This window comes from Xenopus laevis, chromosome 3L, assembly GCF_017654675.1.
Source record: "Xenopus laevis strain J_2021 chromosome 3L, Xenopus_laevis_v10.1, whole genome shotgun sequence".
Lineage (NCBI taxonomy): Eukaryota > Metazoa > Chordata > Amphibia > Anura > Pipidae > Xenopus > Xenopus laevis.
The window spans coordinates 18587220-18613776 of NC_054375.1; the positions used below are offsets into that span (position 1 = coordinate 18587220).

Genomic DNA, 26557 nt, shown 5'->3' on the forward strand with positions numbered 1-26557 from the left:
AATCGCCAACCAACACTACCAATTTGTGGCCCTACCAATCGGCCTATCCTCAGCCCCACGGGTATTCACAAAGCTGATGGCAGTCACAGCAGCTTCCCTCCGGCTGAGGGGGATATCAGTAACCCCCTACCTCGATGATCTCCTAATCAAGTCCAGAACACTACTCCAAGCCCACGTGGACATGAAACTTAAGCGGCAATGATGATCCAACAATTTGGATGGACCATCAACTGGCGCAAGTCCAATCCACATCCCAGCCACAAGATGGTTTTCCTTGGTCTCGAATTCGATACACTAACCCAGCAAGTATATCTCCCGGAGGAGAAACAAGAGAGACTGAAGAACCAAGTGCGAACACTTCTAAGCCCAAACACACCCACAGTACACCAAGCTATGCAAGTGTTGGGTTCAATGGTGGCCACAATGGAAGCAGTTCCTTTCGCAAAGAGTCATCTGAGGCTACTCCAGTCGACCATTCTCAAGAGGTGGAAGAGAGGTCCACTAACCCAAACCATTCAACTCCCTACAAGTGTGAGCGATTCTCTACTGTGGTGGCTATCCCCGACAACCCTCAACAGGGGTCAATCCTGGGCAATGCCGACCTGGACAGTTATTACCACAGACGCCAGTTTGACAGGATGGGGAGCGACATGGAACAAGATGAGTGCACAAGGCCGCTGATCTCCAGAGGAGTCCAAACTGACCATAAACATACTAGAGCTCCGGGCAATCTACCTTGCCCTCAGGCATTGGTCTCACAACCTTCACAATCGAGATGTACGAATACACTGCAACAACGTGACAGCAGTTGCGTACATAGACCGACAAGGCGGGACCAGAAGCTCAGACACTCTAGCAGAGGCTCAGAGGATTTTATGGTGGGTAGAGACCAACATCCCCGTACAGCCATACACATCCCCGGAGTCTCCAACATCGAAGCAGAATTCCTAAGTCAAAATCACCTAGATCCGGGGAAATGGGAACTTCATCAGAAAGTGTTTCTCACAGCAGTTTGTCACTGGGGATCTCCACAAATCGATCTCATGGCAACGAGAAGAAACCAAAGGGTGCCAAGATTCTTTGCCCGCTACAGAGACCCACTAGCAGACGGAGTTGACGCCATGACCCAGGAGTGGTCGTTCCATCTAGCTTATGTATTTCCACCACTCCCAATGCTGCCACGGGTTCTCAAAAAGATCAGTTGATCCCACACACGGGTGATCGTCATAGCTCCCTTGTGACCTCGCAGGACCTGGTTTCACGATCTTCGAGAAATGTCCAGCGCAGAGTCCATTCAGCTTCCCTAGAGAACAGACCTATTAACACAAGGGCCTATCCGGCACCCCAACCCAGGCCTGTTTGCTTTGACGGCATGGCTACTGAAGCCTCCATCTGGCGACGCCAGGGGCTAGCAGAAGACATCATAGCAACGATGCTTCAGGCCCGGAAACCCGTATCATCCAAGGCTTACCACACGGTGTGGCGTACATACTGGCAGTGGTGTCATGACCACAGAGTTCCATTTGATACACTATCTAAACCACACATTTTAAGATTTCTCCAAAGAGGCATGGATATGGGCTTTAAACTGGGCTCCCTCAAGGTCCAAGTATCAGCACTCTCTGTACTATTCCAAAGTCGGCTAGCTCTCGAAAGCTCTGTACAGACATTTATGCAGGGTGTAAAACATCTGAGACCACCAATACGGCCACCAGTTCCGGGCTGGGATCTCAACTTGGTACTTGAGGCTCTGCTCGATCCACCCTTTGAACCAATGGAGAAGATTGATCTTGTCTGGGTCACCTGGAAGGTGGTCTTTCTGGTGGCCATTTCTTCAGCTAGACGAGTGTCAGATAGCAGTCTTCTCCTGCGCTTCACCTTTTCTGGTCCTACATAGCAAGGCAGTGCTACGCACAGTACCATCCTTCCTCCCTAAGTTGGTTTCTTCCTTTCGCATCAATGAAGCCCTAGTAGTTCCATCTTTATGTCCAGAACCAAAGAACGAAAAAGAAAAGAGACTACACAAATTAGATGTCGTACAAGCGCTCAAAATATACATTGACCGCTCCAAGTCCATACGCAAATCAGACATTCTGTTCATAATACATTCAGGTCAGGAAACCTTCACCAATTGAAGTGAGAGCGCACTCCACCAGAGCTCTGGGAGCTTCCTGGGCCTGGCGCTTCCATTGAACAAATCTGCAGAGCGGCGACATGGTTGTCCATACACATATTCACAAAATAGACAAGGTTGCTTCAGCAGAAGCTTCATTCGGCAAAAAAATTCTTCAGGTGGTGGTGCAATGAACTAATGCTAAGTGATCTGCCCGCCATGCTGTTGTTGGGACCGCTTTGTTAAGTCCCCTACTGTCTCCTGTGTCCCCCGGAGAGGGCAGAGAAAACAGGATTTATGTACTCACCGTTAAATCCATTTCTCTGTCCTTGACAGGGTGACACAGGACTTCCCTCCCTGTTATTTTGAATAAGTTCATAGACCACTGTAAGAAATTGCCATCTTGATTTTGTTATTTAATATGAAAGCTGTTGTTCAGGGAACTTACATAAAGCCCTGATTATCATAACAAAGGTTTTCCTGTGATTACCAAGGCCTATGTCTGCTGTGGGGACCATAAAATTGATTTTGTATGTGAGAAAACTTGCTCAACAGGATGTAGGCAAGTTGGGGGTTTATCACAGCATCTTGGCAGTTGGGAGGGTTTCTGTGGGGGCAGGTGAGAAACCAGGATAAAAGAACGCTGGACAAATGTGAAAGGAGCTGGGCAGCTGTGATGAGGCAGCTAGAGAGCTGGAGAAGCCGGAGGAGCCTGGCACAAGACAATATGTGAGGAATACAGACCAGAGGGGAGGGCAGAGATGAAGCTGAACTCTATTCCTCTGCCTTTTTGGTAACAACAATGTAGACTTGTGTAATGTGTAACTGTAAATATTGTAATTATTGTTTAGTCTAAGTGTAATCATTTATGTAGAACAATCAATTGATTTATTTTACAATACATCACTTTATTATACGCTCATTGGTGTGGATTCATTGTCTGCTTGCTCAAAAGAACCAGAAACCCTAGTAAGTGGGTTGAGGTATATTATTAATAATGATATAATATACGATAGAAACTTACAAATGGCAAGCCAGGCAGGAGTTCAATGCATGGCATTTAATCCATATTTATGAGTGTGTAATATAGTGTAGTAAATTAATTGATTGTTTTGTGTTTTAATTGTTGTTAAAATAATCATGGAGGTTTTAGCTAAAAAGATGGCCATGGTCAAATGCTCAGGACAGATTGTTAAATGTATGCAAGGATCTCCAGATCCATGGGCTAAGGCTCAAGATTATGTGGCCAGGGCAATTCATGACAAATCTCTGTCTAAATCAAAGGGTAAAGGTGCACTGGTTTATGCTGCCTGTTGGATAGCAGAACAGTATAAAATCTTATCTGTGCAAAAAGGGAATCTTGAAGAAAAGGTTCATTGATTAAATGTGTTAGTAGATTCTCTAAAATTTTCTGTAGAAAATGCTGCTGCTATTAATGTTAGCAACCAGCAAACATCTGCAGAGTACAAGCAGGTTTGCATAGAGAATGAGCAGCTCAAACAAAGGCTGAGGGATGCAGAAAGTTTGGTTGCAACCTTCAGAAAAGCAGGGGCAGATCATTCAAATTGCAAATCTCAGCTTAAACAGTTAAAGGCTCGTTCCAAAAAGCGCTGAGGATCGCCCAGAAGGCAAGACCTGTGTGGTCCTGTTGGATGCCTCTTTGGGGGAACAGTGCTCTTCCACACTTGCAGGATCTGCCGGATATCAGCAGCTGGGCCAGTCGGGGGGTTAAAACCTTGAACAATATTGTGGTCAATGGGGAATTGCAGCAGTTCCAAAGCCTACAGGGCACTTACCACTTGCCACATTCCATGTTTTTCCGATACCTTCAGCTCAGGCATGCCTTTACCACCCAATTCCCCACTAGACCCATTACACTGGTTGAGACTACTTTAGAGGTTTATCTGAGGAAGGTGGACCTACGGAAACCTACCTCCCGGTTTTATGTCATACTAGAACAGGCTAGTCCAGATCCTCTCACGAAGATTAGGGATAAGTGGGCTGAGGATATTCCGGGCCTGGACGAGGAGATGTGGACTGATGCGCTGAAGCAGGTCCCAGATATCACCATATCAGTTAGAGACAGGTATATACAAACCAAGTTTCTAAACAGAGTATACCTTACACCGTATAGACTGGCGAAAATATATCCTATGGTTTCGGACCAATGCAACAAATGCAGCCAGGAGGTAGGCACTGTTATGCATGTTTTCTGGGATTGCCCGAGGATTCAGGGGTTCTGGGAAGAGGTTCTGCAGCACATCTCTCTAGTCTTGGATGTACCGAGTTTGAGGACCCCCTTAGTCTGTCTCTTGGGCATTATGGATGATCTGGGTTTGAAAGCTGTAGTCAAACTGTGCTACTTACAGCTTTTGTTTTATGCTAAAAAATCTATTCTTCTACATTGGAAATCAGTGGACCCCCCGACCGTTACCTTCTGGAGGAGACAGGTTAATATTATCCTCCCTTACCAGAAATTGGTCTATGTTGCTAGGGGTTGCCCCAAGAAGTTCGAGGGCATTTGGGGAGCTTGGTTGGAATACGAGGAGAAGCGCTAGGATTGTATTGCTTTTGTGACGAGGTTCTGACTGCTGGTTCTACTTTCACTATGTATGTCCTGTTATTATTTTCGTGTGTGTATGTATGTTTGTTTTGAAAATGCAAAAATAAAAACTTTTAAAAAAAAAAAAAGATAATCAGAAGGGAAATGTGCCAGAGATGTGTCCAGAGATTTTGCATGGTGAAAGAAAATTAATGTAATTTGCAAAAATTATTAGAAAAGGACCAGTAGTATATAGAATATAAGCAAAAAGGGCAAATTATTAGAAATAGCTTCATACCATATTAATGAGCCTTAAGGTACAGGATAACTAAAACTGTAATTGTTAGTGCTGAGCAACAGAAATCTGTTTTCTGTTTGCAAAAATGTTGTTTGCTTCCTCTCTAGCATTTTATTCGCTTGATAGTAGATACACGTTAACAATTAGAGGCCTATTTATCATGTTATGTGGAATAGTGGAGAAGAGTATCAACGGTGATTTTGCCCATAGCAATGAATCAGATCTGCTTTTATTTTCTAACTTGTTGAAATCTAACTGCTGATTGATTGGTGGGCAACGTCACCGGTGTTGCTTTTCTCCAGTGTTTTGCGGGGCATGAGGAATAGGCCTCTTATAGGGGAATGTAATATTGGTCGCTAAAGCAAAATTGTTCACAATCCCTTCACAATTCGAATAAATGTTTGCATAATGAAAAATTATGCATTGGAGAACACTTTGCCCCTCACACGACAATAAGAAGCGATTGTGAATTTTATAGTTTGCATAGTGTATGCAATATTGTATAGTGTATGCAATAAAATTTCTCAATTGCAAAAAAAAAAAAAAAAAAAAACAGTTAAAGGCTCAGTTCAGAGCAAGAGATTGTGTAGTTTCTGCAGTTAAAGTAAAGAACACTGCTAAAAATGATAGAAATGTTACTGATGTGAAATGCAAAAAAGACAGCAATATGAATTGTGAATTAGCAGTCAAAAGTAAAATGCTAAGAGTGGATTGTTATAGACAGGCCAAGCCTCCTATAGTGACATTGAAATGTACAGAAAATAGGACTGTGGTACAAAAGCAGGACATTCCTAAAGTACAGGTTTACAAACCTATTCAACCCAGGAAGCAGCCTGGCAGTGAAAGGGTGTTTGCCATAAAGGCTACCCACCCTGAGAAACAAAGTGTGTACAGTACAGATAAAAAATGTACACAAAATAAAGTGTTTAGATGCTATGCGTGTTCCAAAGTTGGGCACATAGCAAGAAATTGTACCATGAATTTTTACAACACTTACAATCATAAGAATATGTACAATAGAAATTAAAGCTGGAAGTCCTCTAGGTGGGGATTCCAAAATAAAAGCAAGAGTTGGAATACATGGATTCCCTACCATGTTCTTAAAACTCAAAATGAAAGGCTGAGTGAAGAGAACTCAAGTCTGAAAAATGCATGGGGAAAATTTAACAATGAATTGGAGAGTCTCAAGATAGAGATTTCTCAAATGAAAAGAACAAAAGATGATGTAAATCGGTGCTAATATCTTCTATGAGTTTGTTTTCCAGGTAACAGGATGGCAGTTCACAAAAAGAAGAATTTCCAAATAATTTCCCTTCCCCTTTTATCTCATGAAAAAAATGAGTTATAGAGGACCTTACCTATTTGTTTTTTTTCTTCACTTTTCTTCACTTTTTGTACTTAAGGAAAAGCCTCTAAATTGATATGGTACAGTCAGTTTGAAAAAATTCTAAAATATTTTTGTTTTTAATAGTTAGAATTGCCTGCACTGGGGAGTTTTGAAATATTTGCTGTGTTAGTCGTAGAAGAGTAAAAAGCACTGAGGCATATTTTGAATTTTTATTTTTGCTGTATTTTTGCCTGAGTGACATTTTCTTTTACTCTTGGTTTAGCAGCAACACATTTATAACATTTTTACATAGACTGCATGCTGCTTGATAACATCAGTATGTGTTTCTTAATCAAAGCAGTATTCACTCTATATTTTCTTTTGACTTTTTTTTTCCAAAGTTTGTCTGTCGTTGTTTGTATTTGTAGTTTATAATTATTTGCAGTTCTCAAGGTGGGGTGTTTAAAAAAACAAAAACAAAAAAACACTGCAATATACAGTCTACATGGTAAAAGTTACCAGAGCCTTCAGCAAATGCAAATGTACAAGTGTCTTACGTTGATATGCATGGGGTTATTTACATAACAGATCTGCGAGAGACAGCAGTTTACTTCTTGTGTTGTTCTTTTGTTGTTAAATAACTCTTGTGTGGGTTCTGTCCCAAATGATCTCTCTTCTGATAATAATTCTAATTTCTGTTTTGTTGGGTTGTGATAATCAGGCATGAAACTGTTGTGGAAATACTGAGACAAAGACAAGAAACATCTCACTAGTGATTTGGCCAAGATAGTGCTGCACAATTTAGTGTAGTGTATCTTCTGAATTTCCTGAGGCCAGTATTGGTATTACATTCACACCTATTGCTGAATTGAGATGCTCTTTCCAGCGATGCTGATTAATAAAATGTGCCACAGACATTTACACCCTACCCTAATATAATAAATTGTTTTTCCTGTGTGGTCTCTTTAATATGAAAACTGTGGTAAGCAGAAATGTGTCAGGTGCTGCAAACACCAAAGTGCAAAGACCATGGTTTTCTAAAGGTAGAGGCCTAAAATGGGATCCAGCCCAGACCTGGGTGGAGCAGGGTCAGGTGGTAAGTGGGGCACAGACAAAGCAGCGCAATAATCTGGATATTAAACCTCTAAAAGTTGGGGTGTGGGCTCATAACTGACTGAAGGGTTATACATTATAAGTATGAACAACTGTGAGTGTTGTGTAATTAGGTTAAAATTCAACTCACAGTATCCCAAATTTAAAATATTTGTGAGTGTTACATCATGTGGGTCTCAAAAATCCTATCACTTTCAGTTCCAATACATACAGTAACAGTGTATTAATGGGTGTCCCTGCATTGGCAATGCTATGCTTTTTGTTAATTTAGAGGGCTCATTCCTTGTGAAGTCCTTCGCCCTCTAGGATTGTAAGAAATTGCCATCTTGATTTTGTTATTTAATATGAAAGCCGTTGTTCAGGGAATTTACATGAAGCCCTGATTATCATAACAAAGGTTTTCCTGTGATTACCAAGGCCTATGTCTGCTGTGAGGACCATAAAACTGATTTTGTATGTGAGAAAACTTGCTCAACAGGATGTAGGCAAGTTGGGGGTTTATCACAGCATCTTGGCAGTTGGGAGGGTTTCTGTGGGGGCAGGTGAGAAACCAGGATAAAAGAACGCTGGACAAATGTGAAAGGAGCTGGGCAGCTGAGAGGAGGCAGCTAGGGAGCTGGAGAAGCCGGAGGAACCTGGCACAAGACAATATGTGAGGAATACAGACCAGAGGGGTAGGCAGAGATGAAGCTGAACTCTATTCCTCTGCCTTTTTGGTAACAACAATGTAGACTTGTGTAATGTGTAACTGTAAATATTGTAATTATTGTTTAGTCTAAGTGTAATCATTTATGTAGAACAATCAATTGATTTATTTTACAATACATCACTTTATTATACGCTCATTGGTGTGGATTCATTGTCTGCTTGCTCAAAAGAACCAGAAACCCTAGTAAGTGGGTTGAGGTATATTGATATTATTATTATTAATAATTATATAATATACTATATAAACTTACACCACGTTGGTCAGGGAAAGGTTTTACTGTTCTATTACTTCTGTTATTTTACCTGGGGCCCCTTGGTCTTAGGTTAACACTGATGAGGTAAGGCTAGTGCCAGAGGGTAAAGATACCAGGGCACGCCCATTTTGATTACCTCAAGTGTCCTGCCTCCTGGAGGGAGGAGCTTCACACCTACTGAGTACATAAATCCTGTTTTTTTCAGGGGTCACCATAATTTTTTTACAACTTTAACCATAGACAAAATTTGTAGTGTGTTTATAAATGTGTAAATATTAGCCATCAAATAAGTATGCACAAGGTATTTTTGGGGTAATTTCATTCCATATACTTCGATAAACTTGTCAATCTGTTCAGTGGACTTCTGGCATTTATAGGCTGTTTTATCTTGGTACCTAACTATAAGTGAGAGATAAGATGCTGCAAAGTGGAAGCTCTGAGGTGAAAAATCGCCAAATCTAGGAAAGCTTTGCAGCTTTGGAGTAGAAAGGTGTGTACCCATTTTGGATTTGGAGAAATGTGTACTTTTCAAAAATATATAGCTTTCTGGGGTGGACAAATTTTTTATAACTTTACCCTCATAAATTGCTGTATATGTGTTGATGCAGTGGTTGGAATGTGGCATGTGATTCCCCATATGATCTATATGGGGTATCTCCGTCTTAGGGCCCTCACATACCACATACTTAAGTAAACATATTTACATTGGGCATCAAACTGTTCAGCAGACCCGTAGTGTTCATATTTAGGGTGTTTTATCTTGGTAACTAATGGCGCTAAATCGGACACTTTGAGTTGATTTTTGTAAATGTCATAAAAATCACCAAGTTAAGGAAAGTCTTGTAGCTTTGTACTTTAGAGTAGTAACACATCTGTATACATTTTAGATTCAGGGAAATGTTTACTTCACAACCTTACTGAATGGTAATTTAAGAGATAAGTGTTTCAATGCACCCACAGGTTAAGTAGAATATATCAAACACATGTAACAATTGAGAAACCCTGGGGTGGAATACAATGTAATCCTATAGAGCCCGTGCCTTGTTCTAATTGATTAATTTCGCAAAAATTACCAGTGATTTCATAGGCATGGGTACTAGATGATTCAATGATAAGAGTCACAGATATATCAGAGCCCTATTCAAAATTACATTGACTAATACATGTTGGAATTTAAAGTGGTAGTAAAGTTAAGTAAGAAAAAAGGGGAAACTGTACATTAAAGGAAGGGGCTGAACGTAAACCCTTCATTTAGGCCTATGGGTGCTTTACTGTTAAGCCAAAAGATCCATTCGGCTTCTCGTTGCAACAGTTTTCTATCAATAACACCTATTCTTGTGGTGGATTTGACATGATCTACAGCAATGAATTTCATGATACCACAGTCGCCGTTATGATGCCCATTGATGTGGTTAGCAATTGATGTATTTCTTTTGTTACGCACATCTCCTACATGTTCCATAATTTGTCTCTTTGTTTTGCCTACATACCTCTTACCACATATGCATTCCATGACGTATATAATGCCTGTGGTCTTGCAATTTATTAAATGTTTTATGGTGTATTCCTTAATGTCTAATCGGCCGAGGAATGTAGTCCTCTTGGATACAAATGGGCAGGCCACACAGTCCCCACATCTATAGCATCCCTTGGTGTTATGTGAGAGCCAGGTCGTTTTAGTCAAATTAATGTAGTGGCTTTGTATTAGTCTGTCGTACAAATTGTTGCTCCATCTGTAGCTTATCTGTGGACTTTCGCCTATGACTTCTTTGAGATCTGCATCCTGTCCAAGAATATGTCAATGTTTCTGAAGAATATTAACCGTATATACTCGAGTATAAGCCGAGTTTTTCAGCATCCAAAATGTGCTGAAAAAGTCTACCTCGGCTTATACTCGAGTCAGCGGGCAGTAGCTGAGATTGCAGTCACTTTTAATCATTCCTATACCAACAGTTCGCTTGGGGAGAGACTGCAATATCACACAGCGCCCTCTGTCGGTTATATGAAAGAATAACAGTGACTGCAATATCACACAGCGCCATCTGTTGGTTATATGAAAGAATAACAGTGACTGCAATATCACACAGCACCCTCTGTTGGTTATATGAAAGAATACCAGTGTGCCCTCTGTTGGTTATATGAAAGAATAACAGTGACTACAAGAACTGTTATTCTTTCATATAACCAACAGATGGCGCTGTGTGATAACACAGCGCCATCTGTTGGTTAAATAAAAAATAACAGTTCGCCCTCTGTTGGTTATATGAAAGAATAACAGTGACTGCAATATCACACAGCGCCATCTGTTGGTTATATGAAAGAATAACAGTGCGCCCTCTGTTGGTTATATGAAAGAATAACAGTGACTGCAACATCACACAGCGCCCTCTGTTGGTTATATGAAAGAATAACAGTGACTGCAATATCACACAGCGCCCTCTGTTGGTTATATGAAGGATTAACAGTGATAGCAATATCACACAGCAGCCTCTGTTGGTTATACGAAAGATTAACAGTGATGGCAATATCATACAGCACCCTCTGCACATGGTAGTGGGACAGTGGGACAGAGCACACAGTAATCCGTTTGGCAATTCTTTGCATCAACTTTGCAAAGAAGTCCGGTTGATCGCTGGGGGGGTCGCTTTGGTGGAATGTGCGCTGCTGGGAGACAGAGCTGTAGTTGTGTCTAGGCTTATACTCGAGTCAATAAGTTTTCCCAGTTTTCTTAGGTAAAATTAGGTACCTCGGCTTATACTCGGGTCGGCTTATACTTTTTATACTTTTTCTCTGTGTTGTGAGCTGTAGTCACCAATAGTCTTATCGATTGTTTATTAATATTTCTTGATGTGCGTATATTTTCTTGGCTTTAATTTTGAAATCAGCCAAGGTGCTACATAGTCTCCTAACGCGGAGATATTGGCCAGTGGGTATACCCTTAATCAGATTGTTGGGTGGGTGTTGGTGGCTGTAGATTTCCTATAGACAGAGGTCTGGAGGTTGTTATCCTTATCTCGAAAAATGTGGATGTCTAGAAAATTAACAGTATCGTGATTGATTTCAGAGGTCACTCGTAAATTAATTTCATTAAAATTCAATTTTTTACAAATTCATTAAACTTTAACACTAGTCCAGTTCAGAGCATCACTATATCGTCAATATAACAAAGCCATAGGGAGATATGTTGTGTATATTCAATTAGGTCATTAGTTCATCACTGAAGACAAATATGCGTTCCCACCATCCCAAATATAGGTTTGCGTATGTGGGCGTGCAGGTACTACCCATGGCGGTATCCCTTATGTGATGGTAGTACTTGCCACTGAAGGTGAAATAATTGAGTTTCAGGATGAACTCGAGAAGTTCAAGAACAAATAGGTTATGTCCACTAAACTGTTGGCCTCTTTTACTGCTTTTAACCCTACATCATGTATAATGCTAGTGTATAGGGACTCAACATCGAGGCATGCAAGGAAATGTTCATAAATGCAAATCCTATAGTAAATCTGTTTCAAAGCTTTTGGTCGGGTCCCCCGTTAGTTGTACATAGCAGCTAGTGTCTCGTAGTTGGCGTAAACATTCCTGTACATAAGATAGTCTATCTTGTATTACAATGTTACCCCCTTTATCACTGGGTTTGATAATTATATCATCATTTTTTTCCAATTGTAATATGCCCTGACGTTCTTTCCATGACATGTTCTGGGTATAGTGGGGACTAGATTTAGATTTTGAATGTAGAAGTTTTAAATCCTGTGTGCAACCTTCTATAAATACTTCAACTTTGTTACAGATTGTATTCAATGGAGTTAATTTACTTTTAGATCTGAGCATAGTAAAAGGACTTTTTTTTTTTTTAAATTATCTTTTTATTTGAGTTTTCAACAGAAAAAGGGGGGGGCAGAAAGAAAAAAGGAGGAAAAAAGCATACATACATAATAAGCAATGGTTGTACATTAGTCTGCAGTAGTTACACCAAGCATATCATTCCAGCTATCAGTGGGTACACAAGTCTACCTATAAACCAATAGTAATATTATTGTTGGGGGGTAGGAGGCATTGAAATGTGGGGGTCGTTTTCTGGATGTACATCAAGCCACGGGGACCACACTGTCTCAAACTTAGTTGGACAGCCTCGAGCTTCGTAGGTCAGTTTAATGTAGAGAAGTCCCTTATTAACTAGCGATAGCCAGTGTTGCATGGTAGGTGGTTGGGGAGACATCCATCGCATCACTACAGATTTCTTAGCATAGTACAGAGCAGTCTTAATAAGAGTTCTAGATCTAGACAATGGGAGTAAGTCCTTTACTATTCCCAACAGGCACACCTCAGGAGTAGCAGTACCAGGGAAGGCCAAGTGGTCAATGACACTATTCCAGAACCGAGAGACAAGACTACATTCCCAGACCAGGTGGTGGAAGGTGGCATCGGGTTGCCGGCATTTAGGGCATCTGGCCTCGGGGGATCTGCCAAGTTTTTTTTTGCTTGACTGGTGTAATATAAAGCTGACAATCCCTCTTAGTCGACCAAGTGGTCTTCCAGGCTTCTAACCTGTAGTTGGGGCCAATACTGAAAGTCTGGAATCACCTGTAGATGTGGGAGATTTTTTCCGGAGGGGCAAATGTGGAGATCTAAGAGGGATTGTCACCTTAAATAATTTTCAGGCAAGGCCGCATGCATGGTGTGGAGTAGTAACAGTCGTAGGTAGCCTATCATAGTCCCCTAACTTCCTATAAGGAATGTTTCGAAGTGCCTCAAGGTAACCTAATAATGTGCCCAACAATATACTATTAGGGTTATCTTCAGTGGGATGAAACCAAGAGTGGACATGGTATAGTTGCCCAGCAATACAATATAAGTATAAATGAGGAAGCTCCAGACCGCCTCTGTCTATAGGAGCCACTGAGACCTTCCAGGAAAGTCTGGGTGGTTTATTGTCCCACAAAAAGGGGATGAGCAAGGAGGTGACTTTCTGGAAGAAAAGGGGTGAAACCTTCACTGGTGAATTTAATAATACATATAAAAATATTGGCAGGTATGTCATCTTATAAATGTTCACCCATCCCCAGAGTGTAATGGGTAGCTTAGACCATGTCGTGAGGGCCTGGTTAAAACAGACCAAAATTGGGTCTATGTTATTCATTGGGAAGGTGGTTAAATCCCTACTAATAGTAATGCCAAGATATTTAAATTGGGGTACACATCGCAATCCCTGAATAGTAGCAGTTTGGGCTGGAAGAAGGTCTAGTGGCATAATCACAGATTTTTCTCTATTAATAGTCAGACCAGAGAAGGCACTAAAGTCATCCAGTATCTGCATGGCTGCAGATAGTGATTGGTTGGGATCTGTGAGAAAGAGGAGGAGGTCATCGGCATATAGGGCCAGTTTTTCTTCAAGGGCACCCAGTCTGAATCCCTGCACCATGATTGTTTGACGTAGTGAGGCTAGGGGCTCAATGGCCAAGGTGAAAAGTAAGGGAGAAAGAGGGCAGCCCTGACGAGTACCCCGTGATAGAGGGAAGGATTTAGAATTTATATTATTGACCCTAATTTGGGCAGAGGGGGCTTTGTAAAGCAGTTGGACCCATTTAATAAAATTTGGGCCAAACCCAAATTTGTGCATAACAGTCCAAAGGTATTGCCATTCGAACACCTTTGCTGAGTCAATGGACACAACTACTCTGGAGCCTACGTTATCATGCTTAAGCTGGAGATGGGTATGGAGCTGCCTAAGATTAATAGAGGTCGATTTATGGGGCATAAAGCCCGATTGGTCGGGGTGGATTATAGCAGTGATCACTTTTGCTAGGCGGGTGGCCAGTAGCATGGCAAGGATTTTAGTATCGGTGTTTATCAAAGAAATAGGGTGATAGGAGTCCCATTTCCCGTCTTTGTGTATTAATATTATTAGGGCAGAATAGAAGGAGGATGGTAGGGAGCCTTATTCCATTGTATCCGCTATTGTGGTTCCTAGATTAGTCACGAGGATGTTACCTTGAGCTTTATACCAGGTGGGGGGGGAAAGACCATCTGGACCTGGGGTTTTACCAGAGGATAGTCCCATGAGCGCTTCTTGCACCTCTAAGTTAGTGATAGGGCTATCTAAAAAGGTTGATTCCTGTGGTGTGAGGGCAGGGAAGCCAATCAATGAGAGGAACTGTTCAATTTGTTGTGGAGTAGCGGTAGTACGTGAGGTATTTAGGGCAGAGTAGTAGTCACCCATTGTATCAGTCGGGTTGGTAATAACCTCTCCCATGGGGCCCAGAAGTCGGGGAATTACTGTAGGGGAGTGGGTCAGACGAGACAGATAGGCCAACAGTTTCCCTGCTTTATCAGCTTGTTCAAACACCCGTTGGCCGGAGTACAGCAACTTTTTACGTGTAAGACTGGTTTGTGCTAGTTCCAGGGCCCGCTGACTTTGTTGGACCAAAGCATAACTCTCAGAAGTTGGATTTACCACATGATCAGCCTCAGCCTGGGCGCAGGTTCCAGCTGCTTCCTCCACCTCTTTTTTGGCAATACGTCTAGCTAGTGAGATGCTGTTGATAAGGACACCCGGGTAACTGCCTTAGAAGCATCCCAAAGTGTACCAGTGGGGGCAGAACCAATATTTTGATCCCAGTAATCCTGATATCCTTGTTGGCTCTGAGCCAGCACTTGTGGGTTGGATAACCAGAGTGGGCTAAGGCGCCAACAACTATGTGTTTTAGTAGACATTTCCCTAAATGTTAGTATTGGGGAGAGTGATCTGAGAAGGCACGTTGCATGTATTCCACTGATTGAATATATTGTGCAAAGTCAAGATTGCATAGTGCCAAGTCTAAACGGGAGAAGGTCTTATGTGTTGCTGAATGGCAGGAGTATTGTAATGTCTCGAGGAGTTTCCACCTCCATAATTCTAGGAAGTGCATGTCCTGGACCCAGTCTCGAAAAACCGTGGAGTGTTCAGTAATGTGCCCTAATCGTTCCCTCTCCCCATTTAGCGTGGCATTGAAATCACCAATTAAGCAAAGTGGTAGTAATGGGAAGGAGGCAAGTGCCGAGAAGATATGTTCCAAAAGGGATAGAGAGAAGGGGGAAGGCATATATACATTTACCAACAGCATTTCCTGATACAATATTTTACAATGCACAATAATATACCTTCCATTATAATCAGTCCGTATAGAGAGCAATTCAAAGGGAAAATTCTTCCTAACCAAAATAGAGACTCCTCTGGAGTAAACGGAATACGATGCATGATAGGTATGGGCCACCAATTGTTTTTTAAGAGCCAATAATTTTTGACAGACTAAGTGGGTCTCCTGTAGGAACAAGACTGAGGGTTTAAATCTATTAACATAGTCAAACAGGGCAGCTTGTTTGAACTTTGAATTAAGACCCCTGACATTCCAGGATATTAAGGTGGGATGTCCCATGGTATAGGCATAGTTATCTGACTCCCAGATAGCGGGTTACTGGTCCTTAGGCCAGAAAAGTGACACCCATTAGTGCCTAAGGGTGATATGGTGCACAGTAATAGCAGACTAACAGTACAAATCAAAAGAACTACGGTGGTCAGTGCAAGCATCGACCTGTTTGTACCCTGTCTACCCCCCAAACTTGGGTAGACCTGTACCCCTAACATGAGAAAAACAAACCGTTAAACTTTTAGCAGGGTGAGGTAGTGGCGGTCTGAAGTAGTGCTAACGCCAAGGCAGCTTCCCTGCGTCATTCGGAAGGCAAGGGGAAATAAAGTCAAAGTCACTTGATAGAGAAAATAGCAACAGGCTGGTATAGCAGATCCCCGCCAGGGTAGGGCGTTATGAAAAAGTTCTTTCCGTGGATCCATGAGTTATTACAGTCTATCACCAGGATAAGCAATATACAGTTCAGTATGAGCTAATATTCAAAGGATAGGGGATCCACTGTTAACTCAGGGAATAGGTGTTTCGGGGCAAATGCGGATAACTAGAGCTTCAGGGCCGAGAGAAAAACAAAGAGTGCATGGAAGAGGGGCCCCCATGTTGCTTACCCCAGTAAGGCATGTCAAGCAGGATCCTCGTCTGGTTCCCCGGAGGCTGGCCTCCGTCCCCCCCTTACATCGCGCCATCGATCCACTTCCGTCGGGGTGGTAAAAAAATGGGTAGCGTTGTCTGCGATGACACGGAGCATAGCTGGAAACATCATCGAATAGGGGAAGCCCGCTGAGCGGAGGCACCGTTTAACTCCAGGGAACGTAGCTTTTTGCCGTTGTATTGCGATGGAGTAGTCCGGAAAGAGAGAGAGTAAGGATCCATTGTGGGTCAATTGGCCTATACTCCTCGAAGCAGAGAGCGTAGCATCTAGGTCTCTATAGTTTAAAAACCGCATTATGAGTGTTCTAGGTGGGGCCCCAGGTGGTAGCGGCCTGGTGGGGACGCGTTTGATGGTCAAAAGTGGCGAGAAGGCGTCAAGGCTGAATGTAGCTTTCAGCCAGTCCTCTAGAAAGCGTTCTGGAGTTTTACCTTCTGTCCCCTCCGGCAGCCCAATCATCCGCACGTTATTGCGGCGTAGTCGGTTCTCCAGGTCATCGGCCTTGTCAGCCACGTCGGACAACTGCTTTTGGACTTGAGCTCGGCCTGCAGGAATAGGTGCAGTGATGTCCTCTAGGTGAGAGACACAGTGTTACACTTCAGTAGTGCGCTCCCGCAGTTTCTGTAAGTCTTGACGTATGAGGGATATGTCAACAGTTATTGTGTCGAGTTGCGCAGTTGGTGGATGCGTGTGCTGCCTGTATCGCCCCAAGGATTTCTTTGTTGGTGGGGTCAGGAGCCTCGTTCACTGCCTTGTCAGGCCCGTCCAATGGAAGGGTGCGGCCTGGTCTGAGTCAGGGTCTGACTCTGGCGCCTGCTGCGAGGGATGCAGAAAGCGATCCAGCTTGTTAGTTGGAGGTTTCGGACCATATTTGCCCATCGCCTCAAAGGTGTAGTCAAAGTGTGGTGATTTTGTTGCCTTATAAGCTCAGGATTACTGCCGGATGGGGTATTGAGCAGGGAGCTCCTTCTCTATGCATCTGTTCAAGCCGCCATCTTAGCTCCGCCTTGAGCATAGTAAAAGGACTTTAACAGTAAAGCACCCATAGGCCTAAATGAAGGGTTTACGTTCAGCCCCTTCCTTTACTGTACACTTTCCCCTTTTTTCTTACTTAACTTTACTACCACTTTAAATTCCAACATGTATTAGTCAATGTGATTTTGACTAATATATCTGTGAATATATATTGAATCATCTAGTACCCATGCCTATGATATCACTGGTAATTTTTGTGAAATTAATCGATTAGAACAAGGCACGGGCTCTATAGGATTTTGTAATATATTTTTTATAACTTGGAGCGGTATATTAACATCCATGTAGTTTGCCCTCAACACATAACTAACTAGGGTTAAAATTCCAAATCCTAAATATAATACTTCGATTACTCATTCACTAGATTACTTGTTTAAAGGACCAGTAACATCAAAAAATTTTTGTAAAAAATTCGTTAGTACACAACGAAAAAAACCACATACACAAATTATACTTTAAAAAAGCAAAGTCTTTATTAAGAAATAACTTACAGAAACTCTGCTTCCTGTCTTCTACAGAAACGGCGAAAGGGTCCGGGTCAGTTCCCTGTAGGGCGGCTGCGTGGCAAGGGGAGAAAGAAGACTTGGAAGGGGGCACCAAGGTATTTAGGGGGGAGCGGAGGTATTTGGGGTTCTCTTCACAGTTTGCTGGGACAACCGGTAGTGCGTCCTAGAGCCCTCGCAGCTGCGCGCACCCGCTGCAACTGTTTCTCTCTGGCGCTTCGCAGCTACGGACAAAACAACAAGTCCCACCATTCATCCGTCCCATCTGCTGGGCAGCTTCTCCGAAAGCGTTACCGGCAATGGGACGCAGGGACTTGTAGTCAGCTGGATGCAGAGCTATGAGAGAGAGAACACCGGCACCGCAGATCTGCCTCAAGTTCCTGCTGGAAGCGCCGCTGCACTACAGAAACACAGAATGTGGCAGCTGAAGGATCCAGCAGCAGAGAGCCAGGGAGGAGAAATCAAGCACCGCTCAATGGATGGTCGCCCTTTCGCCGTTTCTGTAGAAGACAGGAAGCAGAGTTTCTGTAAGTTATTTCTTAATAAAGACTTTGCTTTTTTAAAGTATAATTTGTGTATGTGTTTTTTTTTCGTTGTGTACTAACGAATTTTTTAAAAAAAAAATTTTGATGTTACTGGTCCTTTAACCATTGCCAGCGTTTGTATGTGCTGGAGAAACTTCTTCCAAATATATCTGTGAGAGGATGAAATACACTGAAATGAACTGAGGCAAGCGCTAATACTTGAGGTGACGCATGCGCAAACAGGCTCTCAAACGGCAATGATCCGAACATTGAGAAGCGCATACATGTCACGTGACTTCAGTGACGAATGCGGAAGTACTAGTCGCTTGGAGATTAGAACCCTATTTAAACAGTCAGAAGACACGAGTAAATTACTTATGCCCCTGAAGAAGCCAGATCCCCGGTGAAATGCGTTGGGTGGGCATAGGTGGACAGTGGGAGACCAGCTCCCATACCCTCCCTACGAAGCCAGGCAGAATTTCTGGGAAAAATAAGCGGAAGGGAGGTGAGGGTGGCTGGAACCTTTTTGGCATACACTGAAGGTGTTTGATACATGATAGCGTCTTGTGTTAATCAATCTATTGGAAGTAACTGACTAGACCTAAATTGGGCACAATTAAACTTGACCAATAACTAAGGGGTGCAACTTAGATACACCCCAATATCAATCTCCTTATTGAAAGGTGGCTGCAGGTTCTGCAGTTCATCACGTTTTTTTCTCACCGTTCCAACCTATGTGTTTTTAAACTATTTAAATGTATTTTTATGGGCACAGCCTAGCATCACTGAAATCTTTTTGTCTCAGTGATGAGTTTTGTTTGTATAGCAGCGTGGTTTTTGTAATGTAACACTAATAAAAGTTAAGTTTTAAGTGGCTAATTACTGCAGCACCTGAACTGGTTAACTTGTGAACCACAGAGCGGATGCAATAGTTACATTGTATTCCACCCCAGGGTTTCTCAATTGTGTCAATTTCTAATGTGTTTGGAATGTTTACTTCCTAAAAATATAAGGCTTTCTGGGGTGAGTGTACATTTTTAGCTTTACCTCTCATAAAATGATTTTGAAATAGATGAAATTACATAAATAATCAAATAATGGTATCTTCATTTGGGGCCCCTATATGCAACATACTTAGGTAAACTTATGTACATTGGATATCAAGCTGTTTGGTGGAACTGAATTGTTCGGGTAATTTTTCAAAAAGGTTAACAAGTTTAGGAGAGAATTGCAACTTGGTAGTTTGGAGTAGAAAGACATATTTACCTTTTGCTGCTTGCTCAACTCTCAGAGCAAAATGGATTTTAGAGCCGTCCCCTAAAAATGTACAGTGATCTGAATTGGTCAAAAGAGTGGACCCTTTTTATAACACTGCTTTCACTAATGTGCCACGTTGGTGATAAGGGTATTGCTGCAGGTTTGGGCATGGCACATTGGTACTTCTGTGTCAGTGCTGTAGCGTTTACAATCTGCTGCATGGAAATTGTCTAACTCAGGGAATAATCAGTTTAACTATTCCCATGCCGCAGTACTGACATGGAATTATCAGCATGTCGGTGTTGTATATTCTACGGTCTGTTTTGCAGCTATACTTTCAAGTTGTATCTTGCTCCCAATTGGACTATTGCCTCTTTAAAAAATCCCTGCCACATTATTCTAGAGTAAGACTTCAATCTTAATTTCTATTTCTGCAGGAATATTGATGATGTTGTGAATGATTTTGATATTGAAGAGGAAGTTGTGGAAGTGAAAACCGGTATTTCTTCAATTTAAAGGAAAACTATACCCCCAAAATGAACACTTAAGCAACAGTTTATATCAGGGGTGCCCAAAAGGTAGTTTGGGATCTACCAGTAGACCTTTAGCTGGTGATCAGTAGATCTCAAGACAATGTCTAGTCTTGAGATCTACAGTTTGTCTAAATCACTCTTCTGTTTAATTCAGATATTTACTCTGTTAAGGTTATATAAGAAATAGTTAATAATAAATGAATAAAATAATATAATACAGTATAATAATAATACATAATAAATAATAACATTCTTAAATATAGCAATATAACTTTACCCATAAATCAATATAATATTTAAGCAATACAAAATGCTAGCAATGCTATTATGGATGTAGATCATAATGGGACAACATCACTAAAAGTAAACCTCACATTAGTAAAGTATGGGCACTCCTGGTTTATATCATATTAAGTGGTGTATTAAAGAATCTTACCAAACTGGTCTATATATTTAAGTAAATCTTGCCCTTTTACATCTCTTGCCTTGAGCCACCATTTTGTGATGGTCTCTGTGCTGCCTCAGAGATCACCTGACCAGAAATACTACAACTCTAACTGTAACAGGAAGAAGTGTTGAAGCAAAAGACAGAACTCTTGTCTGTTAATTCCCTCATGTGACCTAACAAGTATGATTTGTTGGTATGTTTGTGTGCACAGTGAATCGTACGATCCATTATTTTTTATGGAAATTTTCAATTTCTGATTACCCAATGGCACATACTATTAGAAAAGTATATTATTACGAAAATGGTTTATTTACATGAATCAGTGTTTTACATATGAGCTGATTCATGCAATATCTTTTTATAGAGACCTATATTGTTTGGGGGATATAGTTTTCCTTTAAATTACTTTCTAGTTCTACTCAGAAACTAATTTGTAAATCCTTGTTTGACTAAAACAACTCATTTTGATTCGGGAGGATAAGGGCATTGGCTAGCACTTTGGGGGAGACCTGCAGTAAAAGGAACGGGGATTGTATTAATATGTTAGGGGCGTAACTGGAAGCCTAAATTTACCATCCCTGGGTTAAAACAACCCTGATAAAATAACTCCTGTTAACATCTGTTTTATGTAAAACCTAATCTTTACTTAGAGAAGAAAATGTAGCCAAAATCTCTTGCTGTGTAAAAGACTACAAAGTGGAAGTTCTGAATCCTCCGAGGGAAGGGAATAAACTGTTGATTATGGATGTCGATTACACACTGTTTGGTAAGTTTACTTTTGTTCTATCAAAACTTAACTTGCATTCAGTTACTTGCTGTATAATACTGTGCGTGGATTTAATTACCCATATATTGACTGGAGCAACAGTACTGCCAGATCAGTTAATGGGAACAAGTTTATGAACTTGTTGCATGACAATTTTATAGCACAGGTTGTTGAGGAGCCTAGCAGGAAAAATGATATACTGGATCTAGTGATCTCAAATGACCCAGAACTTATAGCAAATGTGCAAGTCATTAAACCCCTGGGTAATAGTGACCATAATGTTATATCATTTAATGTCTGGTGCAAAAAACAAATATAAACTGGGGCAACAAAAACCATGAATTTTGGAAAAGCTAATTTTAGTGCCTTGAGGGCTGCCCTACAGAGCATTGATTGGGGCATTAAGTTTTCACCTAAAAACACAGAACAGAAATGGTTGTCATTTAAAATGATATTAAATCATTACTGTTCTAAATTTATTTCCTTAAGGAGTAAATGTAGAAGCTCTAAGAATCATACTATGTGGCTTAATACAGAAGTAAAGAAGTTAATAGGAAAGAAGAGAAAGGCATTTAAAAACTACAAATCTGTTGGGACAGAAGCTGCATTTAATGAATATAAACACTGTAATAAATGTTGTAAATCAGCAATCCGGAAGGCAAAGAAAGGAAATGAAGAGTTAATCACGGTGGAGGTGAAAACTAACCCTAAAAAGTTTTTTAAATATATTAATAGTAAAATGATGCAGGTTGAGAGTGTTGCTCCATTAAATAACGGTACCAGTATGGTTGTAACAGATACAGAAAAGGCAAATGTGCTAAATCAGTTATTTCCATCAGTGTATACAATAGAGGAGTCTGAGTTCCCAGGCTCACTTTATAGCTGCACTAATGGCTCAGCTCAATCTAGTCAGTGGCTGTTTGATACTGTGCCCCACAAATGACTGCTCTCTAAACTAAGGTCTGTTGGGCTAAATGAAGTCATTTGCACATGGATAGGAAACTGGCTACAGGATCAGGTACAGAGGGTGGTTGTTAAAGGGCACCAATCATGACCAAAATCATTTACTAAGTAAATACACTATGTGAAAGTTCAAGAAATCCGATTTTTAAAACAGTTAGAATTGTTTGTATAATGTCAATGATCAGCTCACTATACCTTCTGCAAGTTCTCCCCTATCTCCCCTGCAGTTCTAGCTGAGGCAGGCATCTTGGATTTCACTGGCTCCTCCTACCTATATCTTCCCAGCCAACTGTAGCTCTGAAATCTCAAACATGCTCAGTTGAAATTCCTTGCTTGCTTATCAACCCTTCTAAGCTATTTTCATTTTCAATAGTTTTTATTGGAGTTTTCAAAAGCATATATACAGGCATTAATGACATACCAATATAGCAAGTCCAATATCCTTATCATTTTAAACCTGTTTCAGTAATTATTACTAACAATGAAATATAACAGTCAAATCTCAAATTTGACATATCCCTTAGAGTCAGAGTAAGTACACTTTTTAACGCTATATTTATTAAGAAGTTCTATGTGAACATTAAACATATTGATTTACCTAGAAACCAATCAACCAATCAATTCTTATCTTTTAAACTATAAAAACAAGTTCTGTGTGTCATTCAGATATGACATTGTGTTCCTAATACATATATTAACCGTCAATCCAAGTATTACCAATTAAGCTGTATTTAGTTTTGTACTGTTCAACAACTTTCCTGTTTTTACCACAGTGTAGTATCTAATTAGTAAATTTATTTTTATAAAGATCCCCTCAACCTGTAAAATGAGGGATTAAAACCACCCTTCAAAGATTTCAGGGAGTGGAGTCATTGGTTATCATATGCCACTCTGTATTTGCTAAGACTGTCCATCAATACAAATCCTAAGGAACAGCCAATATATTTCCATATAGATGTAGATTTAGAACTCCAATTTACAAAAATATCAAAATTATCGTTTATTATTATTATTAAACAATAAAACTAAATTATTAAACTAACTATTCTATTCTACTCTACACTACACTACACTATTGTCCCAAAAGGTCTTCCAGAGCATAAAGATATAGGCTTCACATATATTAACCAAAAATGTTCAGGACTGAACTTGATGAGGTCAATAATCTATCTCCTTTATGAGAGAGCTATATTACTTCAAAAATCCAGAATTTTTGATTCTTTATATATAGTAGGCCAGAGACTAGCCCTTCTCAGGAAAGACTGTAGACTGCCACACTTAATCGACCAGGATTTTTCAGCCAAGAGATTTGACTCTACTTTTTTAAGAGTTTCTTTAAGTGTTGGAATAAATACAGATTTCCAATTAACGGCTATTAAGTTTCTTGCTACAATAAAAATATGATTTATAATCAGTCTTTCCTGAGGTGGCAGGTCTCCGGTTCCCAAATGAAGCAGTGCCATCCCAGGTGAAATGGATTGGAGTGACATTGGAAGTTGTTTAAGGAAATATCCAATATCGTCCCAAAATTTTTTAAGTTTGGGACAATCCCAGAAGATATGCTCAATGGTACCCGTCTGGCCGCAACCTCTCCAACATAAAGGTGATGCTTTAATATCAAACCTAGAAATTTTTTCAGGGGTCATATACTATTGCCAGATGCTCTTAATTAAGCCTTCATAATGACTGACACAATGAGACGATTTCTTTAAAGATCTAACAGCCTTTTCCCATTCTTCTATGTCAATTTCAGATTTTAAATAATTCTGCCATTTTGTCAATTGCCATTTAGGAGCTTCTTCTTTCATATCAAGTAGTGCTCTGTAGAAGATGGATATGCCTTTCAAATGAGCTCCCTCTGGTTTGATAACTTTAATAATTTTAGGTAATAAAGCAATTGGATTATATGTGTGCCTGGCTAGGAATTTATAAACTTTATCAAATATTGGGATACCATATGTTGTCTTTAGATACTCAAAGGTTTTGATTTCAGAGTCTTCCAACAGATCTTCTATAGAAGTTATTCCACAATCTACCCAATCATCTAATTCAATATTTCTAATGACAGTATGTAGGGTTCTCAAGGGGGTAGTAGATAGTATAGCCAATTTATCTCCTTTACAGAGTTTTATCATCTCCTTCCATATTCTCAAGGTGTTAGCCGACACTGGGTTTTGAATATTCTGTTGGACCTTCCAAACCAATCTAGACTCTAAATACATTCTATAAGATTTATATGGAAGTTGTTCTTCCTCAATAGCGAGCCACTGTTTGTCGATATTTTCAGTCCAAATTGTCCTGGATTGGTCCAAAATGGTTGCTTTATAATATAGTTCAATGTTGGGGACACCAAGGCCTAGGTTGGAGATGTGAGATGTTAAAATTTTATTAGAGAATCTAGATTTTTTGTTCATAAGGATATATTGGTTTAGTAGTTTTTGTAAAGTATTAAAAAATGTTTGAGGGACTCTTATTGGAAGATTCCTAAACAGGTAGAGAAGCTGTGGTAATACTATCATCTTAAAGGCAGCCACTCTACCTAACCAGGAATACTCCATCTTTGCCAGGGCTTCTAATTTAGTTTTAAATTTGGTTAACCAGGGACTATAGTTTTTTCTATATAATTGAGCAATTGTGGGAGTTAATTGAATACCTAGATATTTTAGGGATTTATCATTCCAAGAATAATGGCAGGATTTTTTAAGAGTGTCCTTAATATTTTGAGGAACATAGCATGGGAGAATGACTGTTTTTTTTTTCATTCAGCTTGTAGAAAGAAATTTGAGAAAAATTATTAAGTTCTTTTACATTTGGCAGTGATATAAGGGGTCTTTGAATATACAGGATAATATCATCTGCATAAAGGCCTAATTTAGTATGAAATCTTTCTAATTGAATACCATATATTTTGGGGTTATTTCTTATTTGTTGGGCTAAGGGTTCTAAAGTTAAGTTAAATATTAATGGGGAAAGGGGGCAACCTTGGACATTACCATTTTTTATATCAAAGGAAGAGGACAGTGATCCAGATGTTAGTACCCTAGCAGAAGGTTGTGTGTACAGTGCTAAAATTGCCTTGTGAAGGAAAACCAGGGAATTTTGTCAACACCTTAGACAAGTATAACCAGTTAACTCTGTCAAATGCCTTCTCCGCGTCTAAAGAGACGAGAAGGGTAGGCGTTCGACAGAGCTTGAGTTTATGAAGTAGAGCAAGAACCTTTCTTGTACCATCATTCGTAGATCTACTTTTGGTGAATCCTACTTGATCTGGATGAATTAGTTGGGGCATTAAGGGGGGCTAATCTATTGGCTATTACTCGGGCGTATATTTTAATATCTGTGTTTAAAAGTGAAATTGGCCTATAACTACTCGGGTCTGTTGAGTCTTTATCTTCTTTGGGAATAGTTGAAATTAGAGCTGTTAATGATTCTTTGGGAAAGTTACCTTGTGAGACAACCTCATTAAACATAGCTGTAATTGGTTTTGCTAATATATTTATAAATTTCTTAATAATCATTAATATAACCATCAGGGCCAGGTGCTTTATCCCTTTTTAGGGTATTCATGGCAGATTCAACCTCTTGTTGAGAGAAAGGGACTGCAAGGGATTTCTGTTCAATTTCTGATAATAAGGGTAGTTCTACTTTATCTAAATAATTGTCAATCTCTTGTATAGTGGGGATATGTTTATCTGGGCCTTTTTCTAGATTGTAAAGGCTTTCATAATAGACTGCTAGTGCGTCTACTATATCTTTAGGGTGATGTACTTCTATTTTTGTTTTGGGATGTTTAATTTTGACTATTCTCTGATGTATTCTTTTCCCTTTTATTTTTTGAGCCATGGCTTTCCCTGCTTTGTTTCCTTCATAGTACCAATTCTCTTTGAGAATAGTCTGCCACTTATCATATTGATAATACATACAGTCTGCCAATTCCTGTCTAGTCTGTTCTAATGTTTGGATCAGGTTTGTTTTTCGATTAGTGAATATTTCCTTTTCTATGTTTTTGATCTTGTTTAGTAAAAGGTCAGTTTTCTCTCTTATCTTATTTTTTTGTATGGCACTCTGTTTTATAATCACACCTCTCATGAAAGCTTTATGTGTATTCCAGAGTGTTA

The 26557-nt window shown here is 40.3% G+C and overlaps 1 protein-coding gene across 1 annotated transcript in view; it reads left to right on the top strand.

The window, feature by feature from the left end:
- The window catches only part of LOC108710767 (ubiquitin-like domain-containing CTD phosphatase 1), a 39104-nt gene extending 17442 nt beyond the window's left edge, over positions 1-21662 (top strand). The window contains exons 4-7 of the mRNA XM_041585544.1: positions 13715-13727; positions 16415-16424; positions 20167-20228; positions 21363-21662. Coding sequence (XP_041441478.1) covers positions 13715-13727; positions 16415-16424; positions 20167-20228; positions 21363-21613 — 336 coding nt within the window. The 3' untranslated portion in view covers positions 21614-21662. The remainder of the gene's footprint in view (positions 1-13714; positions 13728-16414; positions 16425-20166; positions 20229-21362) is intronic.
- The last annotated feature ends 4895 nt before the right edge of the window (positions 21663-26557 follow it).